This window comes from Osmia bicornis, chromosome 6, assembly GCF_907164935.1.
Source record: "Osmia bicornis bicornis chromosome 6, iOsmBic2.1, whole genome shotgun sequence".
Lineage (NCBI taxonomy): Eukaryota > Metazoa > Arthropoda > Insecta > Hymenoptera > Megachilidae > Osmia > Osmia bicornis.
Genome location: NC_060221.1, coordinates 10,500,401 through 10,522,045, shown reverse-complemented (window position 1 = coordinate 10,522,045; position 21,645 = coordinate 10,500,401). Strand labels below are relative to the sequence as shown.

Below are 21,645 nucleotides of genomic sequence, written 5' to 3'. Positions count from 1 at the left end.
GAAAAAAGTTGTTTAAAATATCGAATTTTACAACATATTTATACATCATCAAAATCGGAGCGGGAGCACCTCATCTACAAGTTCACCACAATTAGTAATTAAACATTATATTATTCTATTTCCTAAATTATTTTTAGTAACATTATCATCAAAATTAAGATTTTGAGAATTCTTGTTTCCTCTATATCGCCATTTTCCCTTGGGAAACTTGATTTGATCGCGAGTGTACATATTCCTTATACGACATGAAAATTCACCTTTTTGATCATTTAACAGGCATTTCGGAGGTAACCGCTATGATAAACACGAAATACGCGAACCCTAAAGAGGACCATCCAGACGTACAATTGATCTTCGGTGGTTACCTGGCTGACTGCGCAGAAACGGGTATGGTCGGTGAAATGAAGGGTACAAATCGAACAATTTATATCATTCCAACGTATCTGCACCCGAAGAGTCGTGGTTATATTCGTCTACGAAATAACGATCCTCTTTCGAAGCCAATGATTTATCCGAAGTATCTGAGCCACCCTGATGATGTTGCTGGCCTCGTCGAAGCTATTAAATTTGGTATCAAGTTGTCTGAAACCCAGGCTCTCAACAGGTATGATATACTTTCTATATAAATGTAATTTACACCGGAGGCTATTCATTTCTTCATATTGAACATTTTTAACACGTTCAATGGTGAAATGAAACGGTCTTATACGTCACGCTATAATAAATTATGATTACTCGGACTGTGATCGTTTCATTTTCTAATTTAAACTATTTACTTGGTATCTTACGAAATTAATACAATATCAATGCTACTCGTGATTAGAATTTTGTTTACTTCTTTTTTTAAGTGAAAGCTTCTTTAGGCGCGTTGAGCAATTCTCGATAGGGGAAAATCTTATGGGTTCGCGTCACCGACATGCTCGAAATGACGATCTACTGCTCTGGTACCAGACTGGCGCACGCGCTATAAGGGTAACATGTTGTGTTAAGGGGGTAGACACGGCACGTGACCTCTCCGATTCGGGACGTCGGTATTAGAGCAGTTTTTTCGTTGGGCCTGTAGGAGCCACTTTACGATCTAGGAAGGCAACAGCGCCTCAAGTATTTTTACAAACACATTCAAACGCTCATCTCGCCAGAGGTATAGCGACGGTCCGCCTAAAGAACGAAAGCGAAACATTGGCACGTGTTTAGAGTGAGATGTACCGTGATCATGCTATCTTTCTTTCAACCCAAATGATAGAATTGTCCCGTTCCGATAAATTCTGACTGACCAAACACGTGGATTTTACATAGCACACCGTAGCACTTCTCGCTGCTGAAAAATATATGCCTGCTCTGAAGAACCAAAGGAACGTGCAATCTGAGAATTATTTTTAGAAAAGGTTATTAACTTTTTTAAATAAATGTTTTTTAATTAATAAAAGTATACAGGATACGTCATACAATTGGGACGGGTTATATCTTGAATTTGGTAAGAGATAGGAAAAAGCTGTTTATGTAAAAGTTCAATGGTATGACAATGTCTATTTTTCTGTGATTTCATTTTCTTCGTGAATGCAACGATGCACTCAAAAAATGCAAATCCATTTTTTATTTAAGTGGAATTGCATTTTTTTTTACTTGTGTCAACTCCTTGAAACATTCTGCATAAAAAAGTACTATGGTACTATTAGAACTAATAAATGGAGGGACCTTGCGTCTATCCAGTAAAAACTGAATAGATGCAACAGAGCCAGGGAAACAGACGTTGCATACACCCAGCCGAGGTGTCGAATCTCGGATTACATGCGACGACCAACCAAGCTTGAACGTAAAAAGGGACAGACAGTGGAGGAGAGAGAGAGAGTCCAATGTTCAAACGAAAGAGCCGAAACGCATCGGTGTGACTAACACTAATTCAATTATAAAACTTTTTTATTTTTGACTTTTTTTACTGAAACTTTTACTAGCACATTGGTGAAATTTTTCTGATTAAAATGATACCAAACACGATATAGGTTGAATGGGATGAGGTTTGTTATGGGGCGCTGTGAAAAATCAGGCGGGCGGCAGTCAAATCTTAGCGAAAAGGGGCAATCTCAACATTCAGAATGAGAGAAGGACAGCATGACTGTAGTGCGTCTCACTCAGCGTTCGGGCGATGTTGCCTTTTTCGCTTGCCTTCGCAGCACAGTTCGAGTGACGTAATCAAGCTAACGCTTGATTCTGACTACGATTCCAAATCGACAGCCTTTCTACTTAGACGCCACCTTATAACTACTAGCTGAACTATATTTGTTACGTGACTTGCTCTGTAATATCCAGATAATGGCGGAACTCGTCTTTGGGAATGCTTTTACGGGAAACGGTTATTCGTCCTTATATGAGAAGATCTTGAGCTGAATAAGGGCTCATTCGAAACAGGAAGGTTCAATGAAGGGGCTCAACAAATCGTTTTAGTCACAAAACTCTTATAGTTACCTAAAATATACTTGGATTCAGTGGGCGTATTTTCTCGATTTTTCCTCTACTTTGGACACTCATATTATTAGATATCAACACAATCTCGTTAAACCATCGGTTGAGCCCCCTGCATTGGACCTTCCTCTTTCGAATGAGCCCTCACCCAGCCCTAAGTGTTCTCATATAAGAACAAATAACCGATTCCCGTAAACTCATTAATAGGCCCATTTTTACCGGTAATGTCACCTCGCTGCATTACCCGTGTCTACCCCCTTAAGTAAAGTTAAATTGATTACGTGGAAAGTATCAATATTTGTGTTTAAAAATTTGATATTATTTATTTTTTAGTTTTTTAATATTTAACCGGTAATTATTTAGAATACGGGCAGTAACACCGATTTCGATGATTTTTAAAAATGTTGTAGAAATCAACATTTTGAACAACTTTTTCCTATACATATAACCGCCGCTCGGCCTTAGTTTTCGAGATATTTTCGAAAATCTGTCGAAACTAATACAATGCATTCTGCCTGTTCGTGTGCGTAGCACGGTGACCGACACCAATATATGTATATGTATATTCATATATAATCGGTGGGCTTAAAAATTAAATTTAACTAATTTTAATGATTTTAAATCGCACTATCGCGATTTAGACGCCACCTTATAATCCGCCACCAATCGCCTAACGGCGACCAGAATATCGCTTTAGTCTAACCTAACCTAATTCACTGATTAGGTAGATTAGATTAGGTCAGGTTAGGCTATATCAAATTCCCGGCTGCCGTTAGGCAGCCAGCACACACAAGTCCAAATAAAAAATGTTTAAATATTCGTATAATTTTATTTTGTATTATTTAGCTACGACACGTTGAAGTGCAGAAGTACACAAGATATATGTTGATCATCAGTCGTCATGCTGTGTTACGCGGCATAGTATACCGCTCGCGGATCTATAATACCAGTCTTATACTTTTAACAATCTTACATCATCGGACATCGTCCGTTTTGCCTTCTACGTACCTGGTAAAAATGGTAACAACGGTAAATTCATGAACCGATGAATTTACTACATCAATTTAGAAGCACGGTCAGTCATGTTCAATAGCACATTGTCTAATTGCTAGAAACCTTTCTAAGCTGGTCGGAGTAGTATTTTGTCACGTACCGAATCAATCACCATGAAGCTTCAAAAGGTCCAACAGAAAACAGACCTTCTACAGGACAAGGCCTGTAAAGTCAGAACGTTTATTTGGCATTCGCATTGTTCACAAATGCTCACAGCGAGTAGTTTACAATCTTTTACGAGGTCTTGCCATTCACTTTATATAAACTATAACTTCCTCTTCCGTGTCTTAAACGGACTACTCAGGTAGCACCGGTCACCAAGACCATCAGAGCCCTCAGTCGCTCGCATCTGTACACACAGCTATACCAGAGCCCTCAGTCGCTCACATCTGTACACACAGCTATACCTGAGCCCTCAATCGCTCGCATCTGGCAAACAGCCTATACCTGAGCCATCAGTCGCTCCTGCCTGGGAGATATCGCCGGTTCTGTGCAAACACGCACCCTAAGACTCCCACATGCATCGCAGCCGATGGGTTTTCGGCTAGCTTACATGGGAAATGTCCAGCGAGGTGATTTGTTAAACCGTTCAGCCTATGGCCATTAGTCAAACTCCAAACGTTTGCTAATTGGCCACTTTTCGTCAACACCTCCCTCATTGGACTACCTTTCTGCGGCTCCTTGCTGACCGTTCGTAAGACCCAGGAGAGGGAGAATACAAAACTTGGAACGAGACACGGAGACTAGAAGTCACATCTCGTTGATCATCAGATCTGATCAGTTCGTCAGCATTCTTAAAGTCAGTTTACACGATTCTATCAATACGCTCCGACATAGCTTCACAGTTCAGTTTTGACATACCTCTGAGGTATTAGCTCTCACAAACACATAAACACTTGTCCAACAACCATCAGAAATATATTTACTTTTATCGACTTAGCTTAGTCTCAGTATAAAATTATTCTCCTTGCAAAGGTAAAAGGTTGTAAGGAATCTTCCGGTGCGCATCTTCCGGTGGTGGAATCCGCGTTACATAACGGTATCCTCTACCGCGATCGCGTACTGAGCATGCTGTTGCCTGCAGAAACAGTAGAAAAGCGACGATCGCACACTAATGCGTAAGATGTAACACGGACGCACATGAACAGGCAGAATTCAATGCATTAGTTTCGACAGTTTTTCGAAAATATCTCAAAAACTAAGGTCGAGCGGCGGTTATATGTATAAGAAAAAGTTGTTCAAAACACGATATTTATATAAATTTCAATCAAACATTTTTGTTTCTTATTTTAGTTGCCATAAGCCAATTGTATCCTTTTTAGAATAAAAATGTGTTGCTCGTAGTGCCGATAGATGTGAGAACCAGACTAATGTTAATGATCTTAATTTACAAATTATGAAATTTTAATTTTTGATACTACAATTAATTTGAAAATTCAAAAAAAGCCACTGTTATTTCATAGTTTTAAGTTTTCACTTCTGTCGACAGTCCCCATGACTGTTTTCCATTTTTTTTTTAATTAATTTATTGTACAGATTTATGATCATGTACGTTAATTGTATAAAATAATTTAATTGTTTGTACGTTGCATAATTTTCTTAATTTTAATTTAAAAATTGTATTTTTCAACTCTTACAGTTAATAATAATTGTCAGATTTTTGGCTATTTTAGAAACTTATTTAAAATAAAATATTGCATTTTGTGTAAAATATATTTAGAACACAATGGAATGAAGGATTGTCAATCGTGCTGCTAGGGAAATCAGAGGGGTGAATACAATTGGGTATAGGGCGATTCTATGAGAAAAAATAAGTCGAAAGGAAAGAATAAAATCTTTTTATCCGATGCTTTGAGAAAATCGACCTCAAAATTTTATCGAGCATAATACATTTAAGTTAAACTTGACTTACTAGTCTTATCTCGTAGCAGCCTATACTACTGTCAATACTTATATTTATAAACAATTCTAATATCATGATGTGCATTGAAACTTTATTACTTCAATACCAGAACTACCAAACCAGCCAAAATAACTGATTTCAAGTTTCTTATTTTAATTTATAAATTTTATCGAGGTATTTCTGCAAGGCTGGCTATTATCGAGATAAAGAATGGGTGTATACATATATTACATTATATTTCATCCTTTATCTATTTAATTTTCTACATTATTTCCAACTTAAAGATTAGTGTACATCAACCGTCGGTAGTTCTAGTGTTAAAAACTGTTAGAAATATTTTCCATCATTTCAATACACAATCGAATCTTACTTAAACATACACTGCTCGGTAAAACGGCTCCGATTTAGTATATGGGCTGGCCCCACCAGGGGAGGGAGTTATACAGTCGGATAGCTTGGAGGATGAGAATCACAAATATGGTGATTACAGGTGTCAAACTCTTGAAGCGGCGGAGATATAGGGGTTGAAAGTTGTGATGAACTCGAATTTCACTTAGACGTCCGAGTATACATCCGCAGTTCTGTGTTCGTCCGCAAGTGACCATCACTTTTCTACTGTTTCTGGCCCGGTTATCGATCATATAACGGGTGGGCTTAAAATCAAAGTTAACTAATTTCAATAATTTTGACATTGAACTTGCGTGGCCGGCCGCCGTCAGGCGGCCGGAATATTTATGTGGCCTAACCTAACCGAATGTGGACAAATAAGTAACGAAAAAAATTATATTCCATCTACATCAATACGCAACAACCTCCTTGTGGTGCACTCAATTAAAAAAATGAAAAAAAATTTTTTTTAATGATTTTAAGCTCACCTGTTATAAGGTCGATAACCGGGCCAGAAACAGTAGAAAAGCGATGGTCACTTGCGGACGAACACAGAACTGCGGATGTATAATCGGACGTCCAAGTGAAATTCGAGTTCATCACAACTTTCAACCCCTATATCTCCGCCCCTTCAAGACTTTGACACCTGGAACCACCATATTTGTGATCCTCATCTTCCAAGCTATCCGACTATATACCCCACCCTCCTGGTGGGGGCCAGCCCATATACTAAACTGATGCCTACATACTTTCTCTAAACATATCTTTCTCTATACATATACTTTGCTCGATATTGTACATTTTAATTTACTTTTTTGTGTGCATTTATTGTATTAGAAATCAAAACGAAATATATTAAAACACTGTAATTAAGTGTATGATCTCTCTCAAATACATACTTATGTATTTACAGAACATACTTTTCTTAATGGTTGTTACGCGGCATGGCAGCTTTCACAGTTTATTGCACTAATTCAGAAAACACGATCGGTCGTATTTAACATGACTCTTAAAAACCTACCCTAAGCTGGCCGGAGTGGTAGTTCATCACGTATTAAAGAAATTACCACCCAGGGCTTAGAAGGTTCCAAACCATAAACTCAGAACATTCATTTCCACTGCCTAAACAAAAGGCCCAAACCTTCTTCTCTTCCGGGTCTTAGACGGACCCTGTGTGATGCACGTGTCTGCGCAGTCCAATTGTCGGTCCCAGGCACCAACGGTCACCTTGACCATAAAAGCATTCATTCATTCGCTAGTCTCGTCGCGGACGCGTACTGGAAGAAACAATGGTACTGAAATTTTTGATTTTTAATTTCGGAGGTATTTATGAAACGTATTTATGAAAAGGTTGAGAAGCGCTGATATGTACCAAAATTAACCATTCCATAATGGCCCAAAACGTAATAGATACAATGTAGTGCAACAATTCCTACACCTAATTTACTTGTTAAAAAAAATTTGTTTAATAACATTGCCATTTTTTATTTCCATTTTACAGATACGGTTTCCAGCTGGATCGAACACCGGTGAAAAATTGCGAGCACTTGAAATTTGGTTGTGACGCTTACTGGGAATGTGCCGTGAAACACGATACAGCACCAGAAAATCACCAAGCCGGTTCCTGCAAGATGGGTCCACCAGACGACCCATTAGCTGTGGTAGATAATCAATTAAGGGTCACGGGAGTTAGAGGTGTAAGAGTGGCAGATACCAGTATTATGCCCAGAGTCGTTTCCGGTAACACTAACGCGCCTGCTATTATGATTGGCGAGCGAGTTGCTGATTTTATTAAAAGGACCTGGATCGGCTGATAAAGATCGGTTTACCAATAAAAGTATTTTCTGAGATCAAAGATCTCCATCCGCTGAAAGAGATTTACATAATTGACCACAATGGAATATTTAATTTAAACTATTGAATATTTTGAAATTTTAGACCAGCATTTATGAAATAGAAGTGATTTTTTGATACTTTAAATGATAATAATTGGAAATGTTAAATGTAGATTTTTTAATGATTTAAACATTTTGGATATCATCATCTGTTTTATGCTTCGATGAGCAATTGTGTGATGAATTTAATTACAAATTTCTTTCACTATTTTAACAAAGAGAGCTAAGGTAGCGCTGTGCGCATTCGATCATCGTAGAAAATATAAAAATTGAAGTGAATAATTCCTATAAAATACATATCGAGGATACAGGATGTCTCACCTAACTTAACCAATTCAATTTTTTTTATAATTAGTAGACAAATTCAAATCTTTTTTATCGTGAATAGTATCAAGAGCTAGGACTTTTAGAAACCCTAAACCAGACATGGGCACTAAATAGTAAAACGTGCACGGGCGCTCTTCGATATACGCGTACGTCGAACGAACTAGAGGAGAAAAAGGACGCTGGCTCGCTGCATACTCACGGACGATCGTGTGCATGCCCGTCCGAGCAAAGTTCGCCCATACCTGCCCTAAGCTCTGAACCAGGCATGAACAAACTTTGCTCGGCGGGCGGGCACGCTAACGGTTACGACTATGCAGTGAGCGGCGTCGCCTCCTTCTTCTACAGCTCGTTCGACTCATGCGTGCACCGAAGAACGCTCATACCCGTCTTGGTCGTTAGTGCCCATGCCTGCTCGTTGCCGGCACGGGTTTGTATGGGATTCTTTCTCACTAGGAAGCAGCGTGCGTATGCGTGATACAACTAGGAACATCAGATGATTTCATAGCTGTATACATTACACGCATGAAAGTTTTCCTATTTATATGTTACTTATGCATGCGCACGCAGACTCCTAGTGAAAAAAAATCTTTATTGTCAGATAATCAAAAGTATCTGAAAACTCGTGTTGTGCATTAAAGGAGGTCTCAACATTTTTTAACACATTCGCTGCCGCCATGCAAACAGACGACGGATGCCGAACATTGCCGATCAACTCCGATCAGAGTCTCTGATGCACAGTCGTGGAATTTTTTTTTAATAATAGGCTATGTGCGTATGCGTAAGTGACACTACGACTAGAGACATCACCTGATGAATTTTCTTGGTGAAAACGAAGAAAGGAATGAAAGAGTATATGTACATTGCATGCATGAAAGTTTCGCTATATGTAATATTGCTTACGCATGTGCACGCAGTCTCCTAGTGAAAAAAAAATCCCACAACTATGCATCACTGGCGTCGATCGGCAACATCTAGCATCCGTCGTCTGTTCGCACAACAGCAGTGAACATACTAAAAGATTTTGAGACCCCGTCAAAGTGCAGGTATAACAAGAAGCGATACTCCCGCTGGCACCTTTGAAGTCATCGATTCGTTATCCCTTTAAATGGGTTGTATCAACGAGTGGGAAGTTTGAATGAATTGGATGCACATAATACCTTCATTTCATATCAGTCTTTAATAAATAATTAGAAACCTTTTTGCATTGTCAATTTTTCTGTATATTATTAATCGAAGAATTTACACTAATTTTACATAATTGAAAAGTGGGCAAATAAGAAACATAATAAAACGATAGTATTAGAAAATATATTTAAACATAAATTACATAATTGTACAATAAGATGAGGAAAGGTTTTGGATAATATATTTGAAGAACATTCCAATATTTAAAAATTCAATACGATGTAAAGTTTCCTATCTTTCTTTACACACGTTTTAAAATCTTTATTACTATATTTCAATGTATTGTATAATAAATTCTTAATCGATTAAATAACTTTAATAAATATTACAAAGGGAAATTCTTAAAAATAAGTGAAACTGGTACCAAACATGGACATTTTAATGGGTTGTATTACTTTGTCTCTCTCTACAAGTAGTTCCTTTGTCAGAATGTCGCCTCTTGTTATACTTACTCTTTGACCCCGTTATGCAAGGTGTTTACTCAGATACGTTTTATAATTTGAGAACAAAATATTCCTAATAAAATTTCTAATTTTAAACTTCAAACAAAATTTTTTTTTCGATCAAAAGTCAAGTCAAATTCACGTAAATATCGGTTTCGTATGGGTACCGATGTCTCCTCGATTTCCCTTCATTTTTGCGACCGACACCAATATCGAGTGGGCTTAAAAGTTCAATTTAACTAATTGTAATGATTTTGAATCTGTGTGTGTGTCTGGTCACCGTCAGGCGACCAAAATATTACTTTAGTCTAACCTAACCTAATTCACTGATTAGGTACATTAAATTAGGTTTGGTTAGGTTATATTAAATTCCCGGCTGCCGGCATAGCTACAGTACGTTGAAATTATCAATATAGAAGTTCACAAGGTATATATATGTATATTGATCATCGGACGCATACGAACAGGCAGAATTGAATGTATTAGTTTGGACAGTTTTTCGAAAATATCTCGAAAACTAAGGCCGAACGGCGGTTATATATATAGGAAAAAGTTGTTTAAAATGTTGATTTCTATAACATATTTAAAAATTATCGAAGTCGAGGGGAAGGGGAGTAGCTTTTCTACAAGTTCATTAGAATGTTTAAACTCCTTTTTGAAACCCCTCCTACTTATGAATTTGGATAACACGATGTCGAAGGACCTTTTGGGTTAAGACGTTTTTTATACATAATCCTATAATTTATTTTGGATTCGTCACAATACCAACTAAGAGATAGACATAAAATTGATAGGGTTATAGATAAAAATGCTGAAGTTTACGTTGAAAACTTACATTAAAATAATTAAATATTATAATCTTGAATGTTTTTCAACATCATATTATCTGTGACAACAAGTGTTCGATTCATCCATTAGTTAAAATCAATTGAGTTGGTTAAATTAGGCGAGACACCCTGTATAAGGATTCTTGAAATTTTTTTGAACAAATGGAAAATTGTTTAATTCAAAGTTGGAAAATCAATTATTCTACGTTGTAAAGCTACCTCGGTTTTGAGCCCATTTTATTTAGACAAATAAATTAGGAACTATTGTATATAATTCAACAAAAATATCAAATATAAATATTGTAATAGATATGATTACTTTGTTGAGGAAGAACATAGAGATGTCTGATACTTTCTCTGTATTATTGAAAATTGATTTTCTTAAAATGAAAAAAAGAACTAATAAAATGTAGTTAATATTAAAAAACAAAAAGATATTTTAATTTCTAAAATTACAACATAAAAAATTATTATGTTATTTTGATCCTAATAAAATTTAATTAATGATTAGTAATTATCTGGATGTAATGTAAAGAAAACAGACAAAAATAAATAGAATATTTCACGATGAAATATACCCAGTTATAAATAATAAAACAGATAATCCTTTATTTCGTTCTTACATTCTGATATAAAACGATAAATTATAATACCTAGGACTAGATTAACCATTCATTATTATAATGTGGAGCCATTTTTTAATATTGGAAATGTAGAGGATCGTCAACCAATAGCGATCAGCGGCTCGGATCCGGAAGGAGGGGAGGCAGCACTGCTTAGCTGACCCAACATTTCTAGGGTTACCCACACAGATTTTTTGTGCTGAGTTTAGTAGATTCGACAATGTTCCTAATACGCAGTGATTGCATTGTATTATCATTACACATTCTAATAAATCTTTTATGACTTCAAAGTATTTCCCACCTGTAGGCCACGGCCTTTCCAACCGGAAACATAACTTACAAATTATTTGATATATTAAAGCACAATATATTTCTAAAAATTCATAAATTGAAATTAATTTCTTCCAACAATCTTTTGTAAGAAATATTAAAATCAAAATCTATTAATTTAAATTTTTCAAATTTTTAATACATGTTCAGCTTATTATTATCGTGATGGTTTTAATAAATCAGTTCAGGTGAACTTTTGAAAAAATCTATTAATCATAAATAAAACACTTTGAACCAAAGGAGTGCAAATGACATTTAAAAAAATTTTTGAATCAGTAATATTGTAAGAAAGAAAGAAATAAAAATGTTATTTACATTTCGATGGTTTTAAGTGTCTCAAGTAACAGAATTTCAAGGATTAATTGAAATCGGAGGTGAAATCAACCATAGCGGTTGCATTTATACATTCTCCTGATTTTCTGAATGTCTCCCTTGCTGAAACCTTCACGTTGACCCAGTTTGATCCTAACATTATCCTGAAAATATTTATCAACTTCGCTGAAATAATCATTTGACGTCTGAAACATTGAAAAATACGATCGATAAGAAATTATTTTTAATATGCTGATATCTTTGCACCTCTCGCAATTTTCAATTAACATAACAATGAAAATACTTCGTTTCTTAACATAATGGTAGGAATTATTAAAGTGATTTTGTCGAAATATACGTTGATTTTTGAAGAAATAATTTTAATTTTTATGTTCTATGCAGTACACTCGCTATCAAATCAGTCTTCTCTACGGAAAATGAATTCTTAAAATCTTAATTTTGACGATCTTAATATTAAAAATAATTTAGACAATATTAATAAAATAATTATTAATAAAATAATTTAAACGAAAATAATATAATTTCTAATTATTAAATACTATAACATTTGGTATATTCCTGAGAATTATAAATAATAACATAAATATCAATTCAAATTCGCCCGCGTTAATGTTCGTATGCATGTAAATGTAATGGAAGGCCACAGATCTGTATAGCAGATGGAACCCTTCCCTACATTGTTATAATCTTCGGGAATACCTAAGGAGAAGGGCGAGAATCCGAGGCATCACCATTTTAACTAGGGAAGCGTGACTTGATGGCGAGTATACATATATCGAAATATACCAAACATCGTCAAAATAACAGATTTATATTTGTTGGCACTTTGGCACGAGATACCGACAGGCCATGTATTATTATAAAGTTGGCCACCCTTTTTCTTTTTTTTTGGATGGTTGGTTACTCTGTCATGGCGATAAAGAACGGTATGGCACACATGTCCACGTTAAGGTGGGTACAGACATGCAACAGAACACAGTAAAGCCGGGTATCCACCGGTATCAAACGCCCGTATCGTATCACCGTTCCGAACCCTTTTGAATAGGCAGGCGTTGCCTCGTTGCATGCCACGGCGTGATACGGCTCGGACAATAGTTCTTCGTGTCTTGAAATAAACTCCTATAGGCGAGAAGTTTCGATTTGCTGCATGCTGTTTCTTTAGTGTAATTATCCAACCATATCGTGTTTGGTATGATTTTAATCAGAAAAACGTCACAAATATCTTGGTAACAGTTTTTTAAGAAAAAAATGAAAAATAACAAAGTTCAGTCGTTGCATTAGTATTATCTCACTGATGTATCCAATTCCAAATCATATTATCTCGTGCCTCAAGTGTCATGTTTCCACTTGACATAGCATTTCGGGCCTCCGCCTGGGTATGTTGTTTTTACGTTTCAAGTGGTTTCCGAACCAATCCTTTGAACGACAAGAAACCGACAATTTTCGGATCGGCCCGTTCCTTCGCCTCCGTATCACAGACCAATAGAACTTTCGATACTCGGCAACGGAAAAATCTCTGGAAAATTAACATTGTCCTTTTTCAATAATCACACAGGTGATTATTAACATTGCTCTTTTATGTACAGCGTAGCACCGAAGATAATTGATCTGTTTAAATATATTTAGACGATAAAATTTGTCTAAATTAAATTAGGTTAAATTCATAAATAATTTAATCGCTTTTGAAATGAATCCAATAATACCGCAAGATTTCAAATAAATTGAAACCCAAGTGACGGCACGAAACGCTATGTCAAGTGACAACGCATGAACCTTTCCTTCGATGCAACAGCAAAGAATCGACAAATTTTTCGGATGGATACGTTGCCTCCGTTCCTTTGGAACGCCACGCAGCAAAACGAGACTCCTCGCCTGTAGTGGCCCAGTCCTATTGCCGAACCGTTTATATCAAGAAACGAAGAAATGTTGTCCGCGCCGCAGCATGCCGTTGCATGCAACGAGGCAACGTCTGCCTATTCAGAAGGGTTCGGAACGGTGATACGATACGGGCGTTTGATACTGGTGGATACCCAGCTTAAGGTAACTCCGTCGTGTATCAAGTGTGGACGCCACACCGTAACAGCGTATCAGCGTAACATCGTAACATCGCAACGTCCCATCAATTGTCGGGTTTTCACCGTCACATCAAAGAAATGTTACGCATTCACGATACACCCCATCTATGCAAGTTTGGACGTGCACACAAACCATGAACTGATGGGACGGCATAATGCTACGCGCTGATGATACGCCACGAGATTCTGTGTACGTCCACAACGTAACATCGTCGCGCAACGACAAATGTTGCTCAGTGTGTTACGCGACGGTGATACGTTACTGTGTTCTGTTGCATGTCTGTACCCACAATTACTTTCTTTCAATAATCATTTTATTTATAATGTTAGTTTATAAGTTAATTTCACATATTATTGTATTCATTTATATAAACATTAATAAAGTAATAGTTTAGTGCAACTCTGTCAATATTTATAAACAATATGCACTACCATTCGTAAGTTTAAACGCACAATACAAAAATTTAATCATATACTAAAAACATGAACGATATGATACAACTAAATAACATTAATATTAAGGCTGCATCTAGTACTTTTTGGGGCCTTCTTATGTATATCTTTCAATTAAATTTCAAAGTTATAGCCAGCAGATTTATTTATTTCATGCAGTAATGACAAATACCTCTATGGGGACCCTTCTTTTCATCGGGCCCTAGGCACGTGCCTATTTGGTCTAGGGGTAAACACGATCCTGATTAGCACAATAATATGTGTATAAATGTGTTATTTTTCTCTAATTTTAAGTAATATTATTATTTACAACATAATTTAGTATCACATTGTAATAGATGTTACGAAATTTTTGAACGGTAGTGTATGTTTATGATTTATTATTTTGTAGTAAGTGCACTTTTTGCTACAGATAGTTTGCAAGAAATTTTATAAAGTATGGTAAATTAATATACTTACTCTGGGTATTATAGTCGGTTTCCCATTTTTTGAAAATGCGTGTGACGAATAATGCATCACGCTATTATAATCATAACCAATGCCAAAGTCATCTGTAGTTTGTTTCGAAGCTTTCTGGAAATTGCTGTCATGGCCTAAAAAAGATATCAATTATTTCTTTAAGCAGGAAATATACCTTGAACAGTGGAGTCCGGATAGAGGCCCGAACTTACAAAATATATACAAGGATATTAACCTAAAGTTAAATGTATCATTTTTAAACGAAAGAGTTTCATATGTCGGAAAAATAATTTTTGAAGGTACAGTGTGAAATTTAGAAAATGAAAATAATATGAAATACTAGATTAAAGAATTAAGGCTCTCTCCATGGTCCGCCGCCTGAGCGGTGGTTTTTTAACTGAGTTAAAAAAATCATAGTAGAAACTAATCCTTATTTTATCTGAAAACTTATTGAGTCCAAAAATTATGAAGAAGAGGACTCATCTGGTAAACTAATACTTTTTCTCGGCATCAATGGGAATTTTTAATGATTAAAAAGCAATCATCAAATTGGATTAACCTTTTTCAGACAAGTTTTACAAGCCTATAAAATTTCTAAAAATTCCAAAATTTGTGTATAATAATATAAAGTATGATCATTTTGTGTAGAATAGCCTTACGTTTGCTTTTAGCAAACAAGTTGTCTATTACAAGGCCTATTAAAATCTTTGGTTTAACATCATGTGCCTTTTCTAATCATTGTATTTCAACTTGAAACTGATTTTATAAATAATAAAGTCGAAGAAGGGCCAAAAATTCAAATCTGATGGAAGTATTCTATTACTCAACCTAAATCTCAGCAAAACTCACCATTTAGAATATTATTCCATTGGATAGAGACGAACTGATCTCTCTCGAATCTGCTCTGTTCGTGCAAAAAGCCTATAGCGTGCATCAGTTCGTGGATCACAGTGCCTTTTCTTGTTACACAGCCAGGAACTTGAAGATTCACGTTTTGCCAACTACCAATTCTTCCCACACTGCTCCAACAACCGCTGTTACCAGCCGTGATCCTGATGTAATCGGTCTCCACGCCGTGGTATGGCTTGAACCTAATGCACGTATACTTATGGTAATCGTTCATTGCCTCGTAGATCACTCTCCGTTGATCAGCGTCTACAAAAACAATTCGTGACTTGTTTGATCATTTTCTATTATGTGAACTTTCTGTAGGAATAATGATGGCTAATTGCATTGGCGTAGCTAGGATTAGGATCTAGATGGATCATGTTCCTTTGCTTTGACAGAAGTGTTACTATTGCATTTTGGGTCAAATATTTATTTCTAACAATCTGACGAATTATTAAATTTACAGATTTTTGAACATTTGAATTTATAAATTTGGAAACTTTTGAATTTTGTGATTCTTAAACTTTGCAGTTTTGGAATTGTACAAATTTTGTATTTTGGGATTTTGCAACTTTTGAATTTTTTAATTTTGGAACGCCTAAACTTTGTAATTCTGAAACTTGAATTTTGGAATTCTAGGATTTTAGCACTTGGAAGTTTTGAAATTTTTAAACTTTACAATTTTGGGATTTTTGAAGTTTTAAATGTTTGCAATTAACTATTGAATTTCAAAATTTTTGAACTACAGAGGTTTGGAATTTTACAATTTTGGAACCTTTAAATTTTTGAACTTTTAAGGTTTTGAATTTTGAGTTCTTTAATTTTTGTATTTAAAAATTTCGGAGTTTCTAAACCTTTTAAACATCAGAATTTAAAAACCATAGAATCTTAGAATTCCGGAATTTTAAAGTCTTAGAATTCAGAATAGAGATTCAGAAAGGTTCTAAAACCTTCTGTTCAGTCATGGTATTAAATAATAATATACTGCCTTCTTTGTTAAAATCATACAACGTTAAATAAATTTTAATACCATGTACTGAAAGATTTTTTGACCGATTGTACTTGATATTTGGGAACAAACATTTGCATGTTGACAGTAAAATATTCACGGTTCTGTGACTTTTTTTAATTAAACAATTTCAGAACAACCAACATACGTCTAGAAACGTGGAATCTAATTAAAACGTCACAAATTGAATCTTCCCTGCAACACTCGTTCATTCCAACATAGAGGAAGAGAAATAATTGCATCACAGGCATATAATTAACTCTCGTTTCTCGGTGCTTGTAAAACGTTTCCAACTGAAAATGATCCTTTGTTTATCATACTTCAAAGCTACGAACATGAACTCTATGATTCTCAAAAGATGTTTTCTTTTCCAATTTAATTAGTTTCATAAAATTGGAGCAAATTTAATAAATGAATCTAAAAACAAAAATTAAATTGTTTAAATTTAACAATAATACTTAATTGCATTGGCGCTGCAATTGTATGTTGCTGCATGCATACGGGTCATTCCACACCAAGTCCGTTATTCATCAATCTCAAGGATTTTGTTCGCAATGAAATATGATGCAATGAATGTGAAATAAAATGTGGAGTTTTAACTTGTTGATAAAATAGAGATCACTGAATTTTATAATTTTTACCATTTTTATGAAAACAACCTATATTTGCGAATTTTTATTTCAAAAATTAAATGAGGGACGCAGTTCATCTTTTCATTTTAGTTTAATTTAGATATTTTGACCTATTATACTGATACTTTTTAATTGAAAAATTGATTTTGCAATTCTTGGAATTATAAACAATTTCTCAAGGACTTTCTTGTAGGCAAAAGTTCAAGGAATATATAGTACATGGCTAGATTCTTTCTAGTTTTAAAAGAAAAATTTGTTTTAAGTTTCAACATTTTAAAATCAATTTCTGGAACTAAAAAAGATTATATGTATATTACAATAGATCAATCTTTCTAAGTTAAAGTCAAATGAAGATGAACTCAAGTGAATAAATAGTTGGTTATATAGATATTTATGAGCGTAGCCTGTGGTTATCAAAATAAAGAAAAATTGCAATCTCCTAAGGTCTATATTTAGTGTGAGATCGATGTTAAAAGGATTAGTGTAACTTCGACTTTCCTCTAGGGTAGACCAGATACCTCAGAAAATTTTTAATTTTCGTGTCCTGAAAATCTTAAATTTTTTAATTTTGAAGATTTTAGAATTTGGAATTCTGGAATTTAGAAAGGTTGAAATTTTGGAACTTGCGTATTATGAAATTTTGAAGATATGTAATTTTAAAATTCTGAAATTTTGAAATTTTGAAATGTGGGAAATCTAAAATAATGAAATTTTAAAATGTTGGAATTTTGGAATCTTAAAATTTTAGAATGGTGAAGGTCCACATTTTTGGAACGAGACCAGTCCAAATTTTGTGAGGAGAGCCCCACCCTGGCCCTCACTTAAGTAGATACTCCAATGCGAACAATTTGGCGTAAAATAACCTATATGATAAGATTATTCACTGAAAACAATGTATAAAGTATAATACATGTTACCCTGAATTCTTCAAATAGCATTGAAATAACCTTAAACATTTCAATCGAAACAACCTTGGCCTCCTAAGAGTTTATTAAGACAACCTTGTACGAGTAAAAACTGATAAGAAACTGATAAAGGTGAGTCTTGACTGAAATATTGATAAGAGTGTGTGAGAAGAGGATATATGTTAAAAATTCTGTAATAAGATTTTATTTATGTACCATTTCATTTTAAAAAATAGCGATGCGGTCTTTCTGGCTCTTTTAATGAAAGAAAAGTTTTTATACAAAATTTTTAACCATTTGAAACGAGTATTTCTTTTATCATATTAATCGATGATTACTCTTGCTGGGTAACTTTTATGAATCTTAAAATTTCTATTTGGGATATAAATATGCATATACACAATAATTAATTGGTTAACTAAGATAAAAAATACTTTTGAAACATCATTTTTTAAATTATAGAACACATTAGATTTCTTTTGGATGTACTCAACAGAAAACTGATAAACCTTCCTTTTTTAAATATACGAATAATAAAATAACCCAGAAGGGATGATAGAGAACCTAAACTTTAGAGTCTAGAGAATTAAAATTTGACCATTCAACAAATTTTACTTATTTTTACTCTTTTATACCATAACATGTCCACACGGCCGGTACAATCGATGGTGCAACACGTTCATTTGCACGGGGTGACAAGTTTTTTGTGCCTGTATAATTGGTATAAGCTATACAAAATTCAAATGTAATAAATTATTTTAAAAAGTATGAAATAAATCTAAATTTTTTTGGAATTGTTTCTTCAAAGTATTTTCCTCCAATATATTATTTTTGTTGATAATATTATCAATCTAAATATATTTTTTGAAAATATTTAGTGGATTACTGGATCACAATTATTTTCTTTCTTCCTTTTAATCATCTCTCTCTTTCCCTGTTTCTACAAAATATGTAGTTTATGATTACTTTTCATTAACTTTTTATTAATAAATACGACTATTTAAAATTCATTAAAATGTCATTGTAAGAATTTTCTTTCGGGTAAAATACAGTAAAAGTCGTCACTCAAGGGACCGAGAAATTTTGACGACCTAAGCGGGGTAAAAACCATGTAAATTTTAAAATGACGATTTATCCGGAGTGACGACTTATCCGGGTGACGACTTATAGAGGTTTTACTGTATATTATTGCACAGGGTGACAAAATTCCTTGGACTGGCCCTGTACGTACATTATATTGCAAGAAGTTAGCTAAACTGTTTTGAAGTAAAATTAATCAACTTCATTTTTAGTACATTTCTCAATTGTAATTGATTAATATTCACTTATTCAAGTTAGTGTTCAGTTGTTCTAGTTGTTGGAATGGTAATATCAAAGATGGAATCTGATAATGAAGTCATTATCTATGATGATGATGTAATAACAATTATTATGTCAATTTTTGTCTAAAAATTATATAATACATAATACTATCTTATTTATTCATATTTTTAGTTTTTAAATCGATGAACGACTCTAGTTGAAAGAAAATATGGAGAGGTGTGTGGAATCATATTTTATAATATAATACGTGTCTTAAATAACTCAATGTATAACCTTTATTTATTCCTAGCTTTAAATCCCAAGATAAATTTCAGAATATAATGTTTGTGACGTCCTCGCTTTTCTCTCCGTTTTATTTTGTGAAACTAATAAATTAATAAATTTGTCTTTCGAAATTAACTCATTTTCCTATGATTTTTTCTACCTAGTTATTGCTTGTATTTTCAAACAAATAAAGAAAATTTGAATATCATGCATGCATGGCGTTCAACGATCTTTGACTGGGCAAATTAGAATTAGAATTAAACTTAAAATTCGACTGTATTAAAAATACCAGCCTTTCACACATTTGAAGTGTAAGTTGCGTCACGACGGTGACTCGATATTATAGGGCACGGAGTTTAAAAGTACTAAACTTTGAATCGAGAAACGTTTTCAAATTAATACAATTTTTGAAATTAATATGGCGATTTATCTTGACAACTCACCAAAATATGGACTAATAATATAAGGAACAACACCATTGGGCCATGTGGCGGAGCTCGCTCTTAAGCCATTCCTTCCGGTTCCCATCGGGAACAAAATGTCACCTTCTACATAGGAGCCCAACTCTTCCGGGTTGCTAGCCATATTCTCGTGCCATTCTGCCACTCTTCTTCCAGTCTTGCTATCAGGTAGACCGTACAAAAAATCTTCAAGGTGTCCGAGATGACCGTTCGAGTTATTAATGTCATGGATCTCGCTATTTATAGCTTCTGGTTGTCGAAACAGACGCGTGGACGTCAAACTTATGAAAGGAAATATCAATAATACGCTGAGTGACGTTTTATACATGTCCTCAAGAATAGTTTCGAAGCGAGTTAAATTTAATACCGTGTACTACGTGACGAATAATAAATCGTAATTTTATTCTTAGAACGAATGTTATAAGACTGGCAAAAAAATCATCGAGGTTCTTGTCTATATAAGTTGCGAAAATGGGTGTGACAGATGTGTCCATTGAATTGACGCTTCCGTGCGGAAGCAATCAGGGACACTCTATGATAAGAGTCTTTCGATTTAAGGTAACAAAAAGACGATATTTATCGAGAACTATTGATGGTTGGAGGTATGGTTGACAAGGTGACATCATATTACCTTAGAGTGCATGTATCCTTGACATCTTGATGATTAATAAAATTGTATCATTTCAAAATATTATAAAATTTATATTTTGAGTACTTACATGAAAATATCTATTTTATATTTGTGTATTTATCTTCAAATTATTAAACTTTATTAACCTTCAAAGAATATATTCATCTAGGTATTACCATATATGTTTAATATATTTTAAAATATCAGATTATATATTAAGTGTACAAATTAATTCTGTATCTTTTCTTTTTTTTTTCATTGAAGATTTATTTTTAAGAAGTCGCAGTAACTTTGATTATTGAAGAAATTGTTATTGTTATTATATTCTTGAGCTACTTTTCAAATACACAGAAGCGCGGAAAATTTTCAAATCGAATATAGTAATTAAAAAAGCGTAATGCTAAAGGTACCGAATTAATTTGTATACCTAATAAGAATTTTAAGCATTCGGACAAATTTATACAAAAAATTTTTATTAGAAATGTTGCGTATCAAAAAGGACTCTATTTTCATAAGTTATAGAACAGACATGAATTATATTATCAATATCTATCATAATCTGTCAATATTTTATATGATTATGTGTATAAATAATTTTGAACTATTTGAATGACATTGTAGCCCAACATGAAAAGCCTACAAGAAAAAGAAAAAAACAGGCGGACAGACAGATAATAGTCACCCTTCTTTTTTTTAGAATCTGGATTTAGTGTAGTCTTCATTTTTGGGAGCTGATAATATTTTGAAACTTTCAACACCTTCAAACCTGTATTTCGTTC

General features: G+C 34.2%; 2 protein-coding genes across 2 annotated transcripts in view; one reads left to right on the top strand and one right to left on the bottom strand.

Moving 5' to 3' along the window:
- Nucleotides 1-10,918, top strand: part of LOC114880798 (glucose dehydrogenase [FAD, quinone]) — a 73,396-nt gene extending 62,478 nt beyond the window's left edge. The window contains exons 7-8 of the mRNA XM_046286105.1: nucleotides 277-604; nucleotides 7,305-10,918. Of these exons, the coding sequence (XP_046142061.1) occupies nucleotides 277-604; nucleotides 7,305-7,617 (641 nt within the window). The 3' untranslated portion in view covers nucleotides 7,618-10,918. The remainder of the gene's footprint in view (nucleotides 1-276; nucleotides 605-7,304) is intronic.
- A 1-nt stretch (nucleotide 10,919) lies between these two features.
- LOC114880799 (zinc metalloproteinase nas-13-like) lies at nucleotides 10,920-20,563 on the bottom strand. The gene is made up of 4 exons (XM_029197195.2): nucleotides 20,218-20,563; nucleotides 15,603-15,908; nucleotides 14,754-14,887; nucleotides 10,920-11,951 (listed from the first exon to the last, which is right to left on the bottom strand). The coding sequence occupies exons 1-4, from the start codon at nucleotides 20,561-20,563 to the stop codon at nucleotides 11,814-11,816; spliced, it is 924 nt and encodes a 307-aa protein (XP_029053028.2). The 3' UTR covers nucleotides 10,920-11,813.
- Between the last annotated feature and the right edge of the window lie 1,082 nt (nucleotides 20,564-21,645).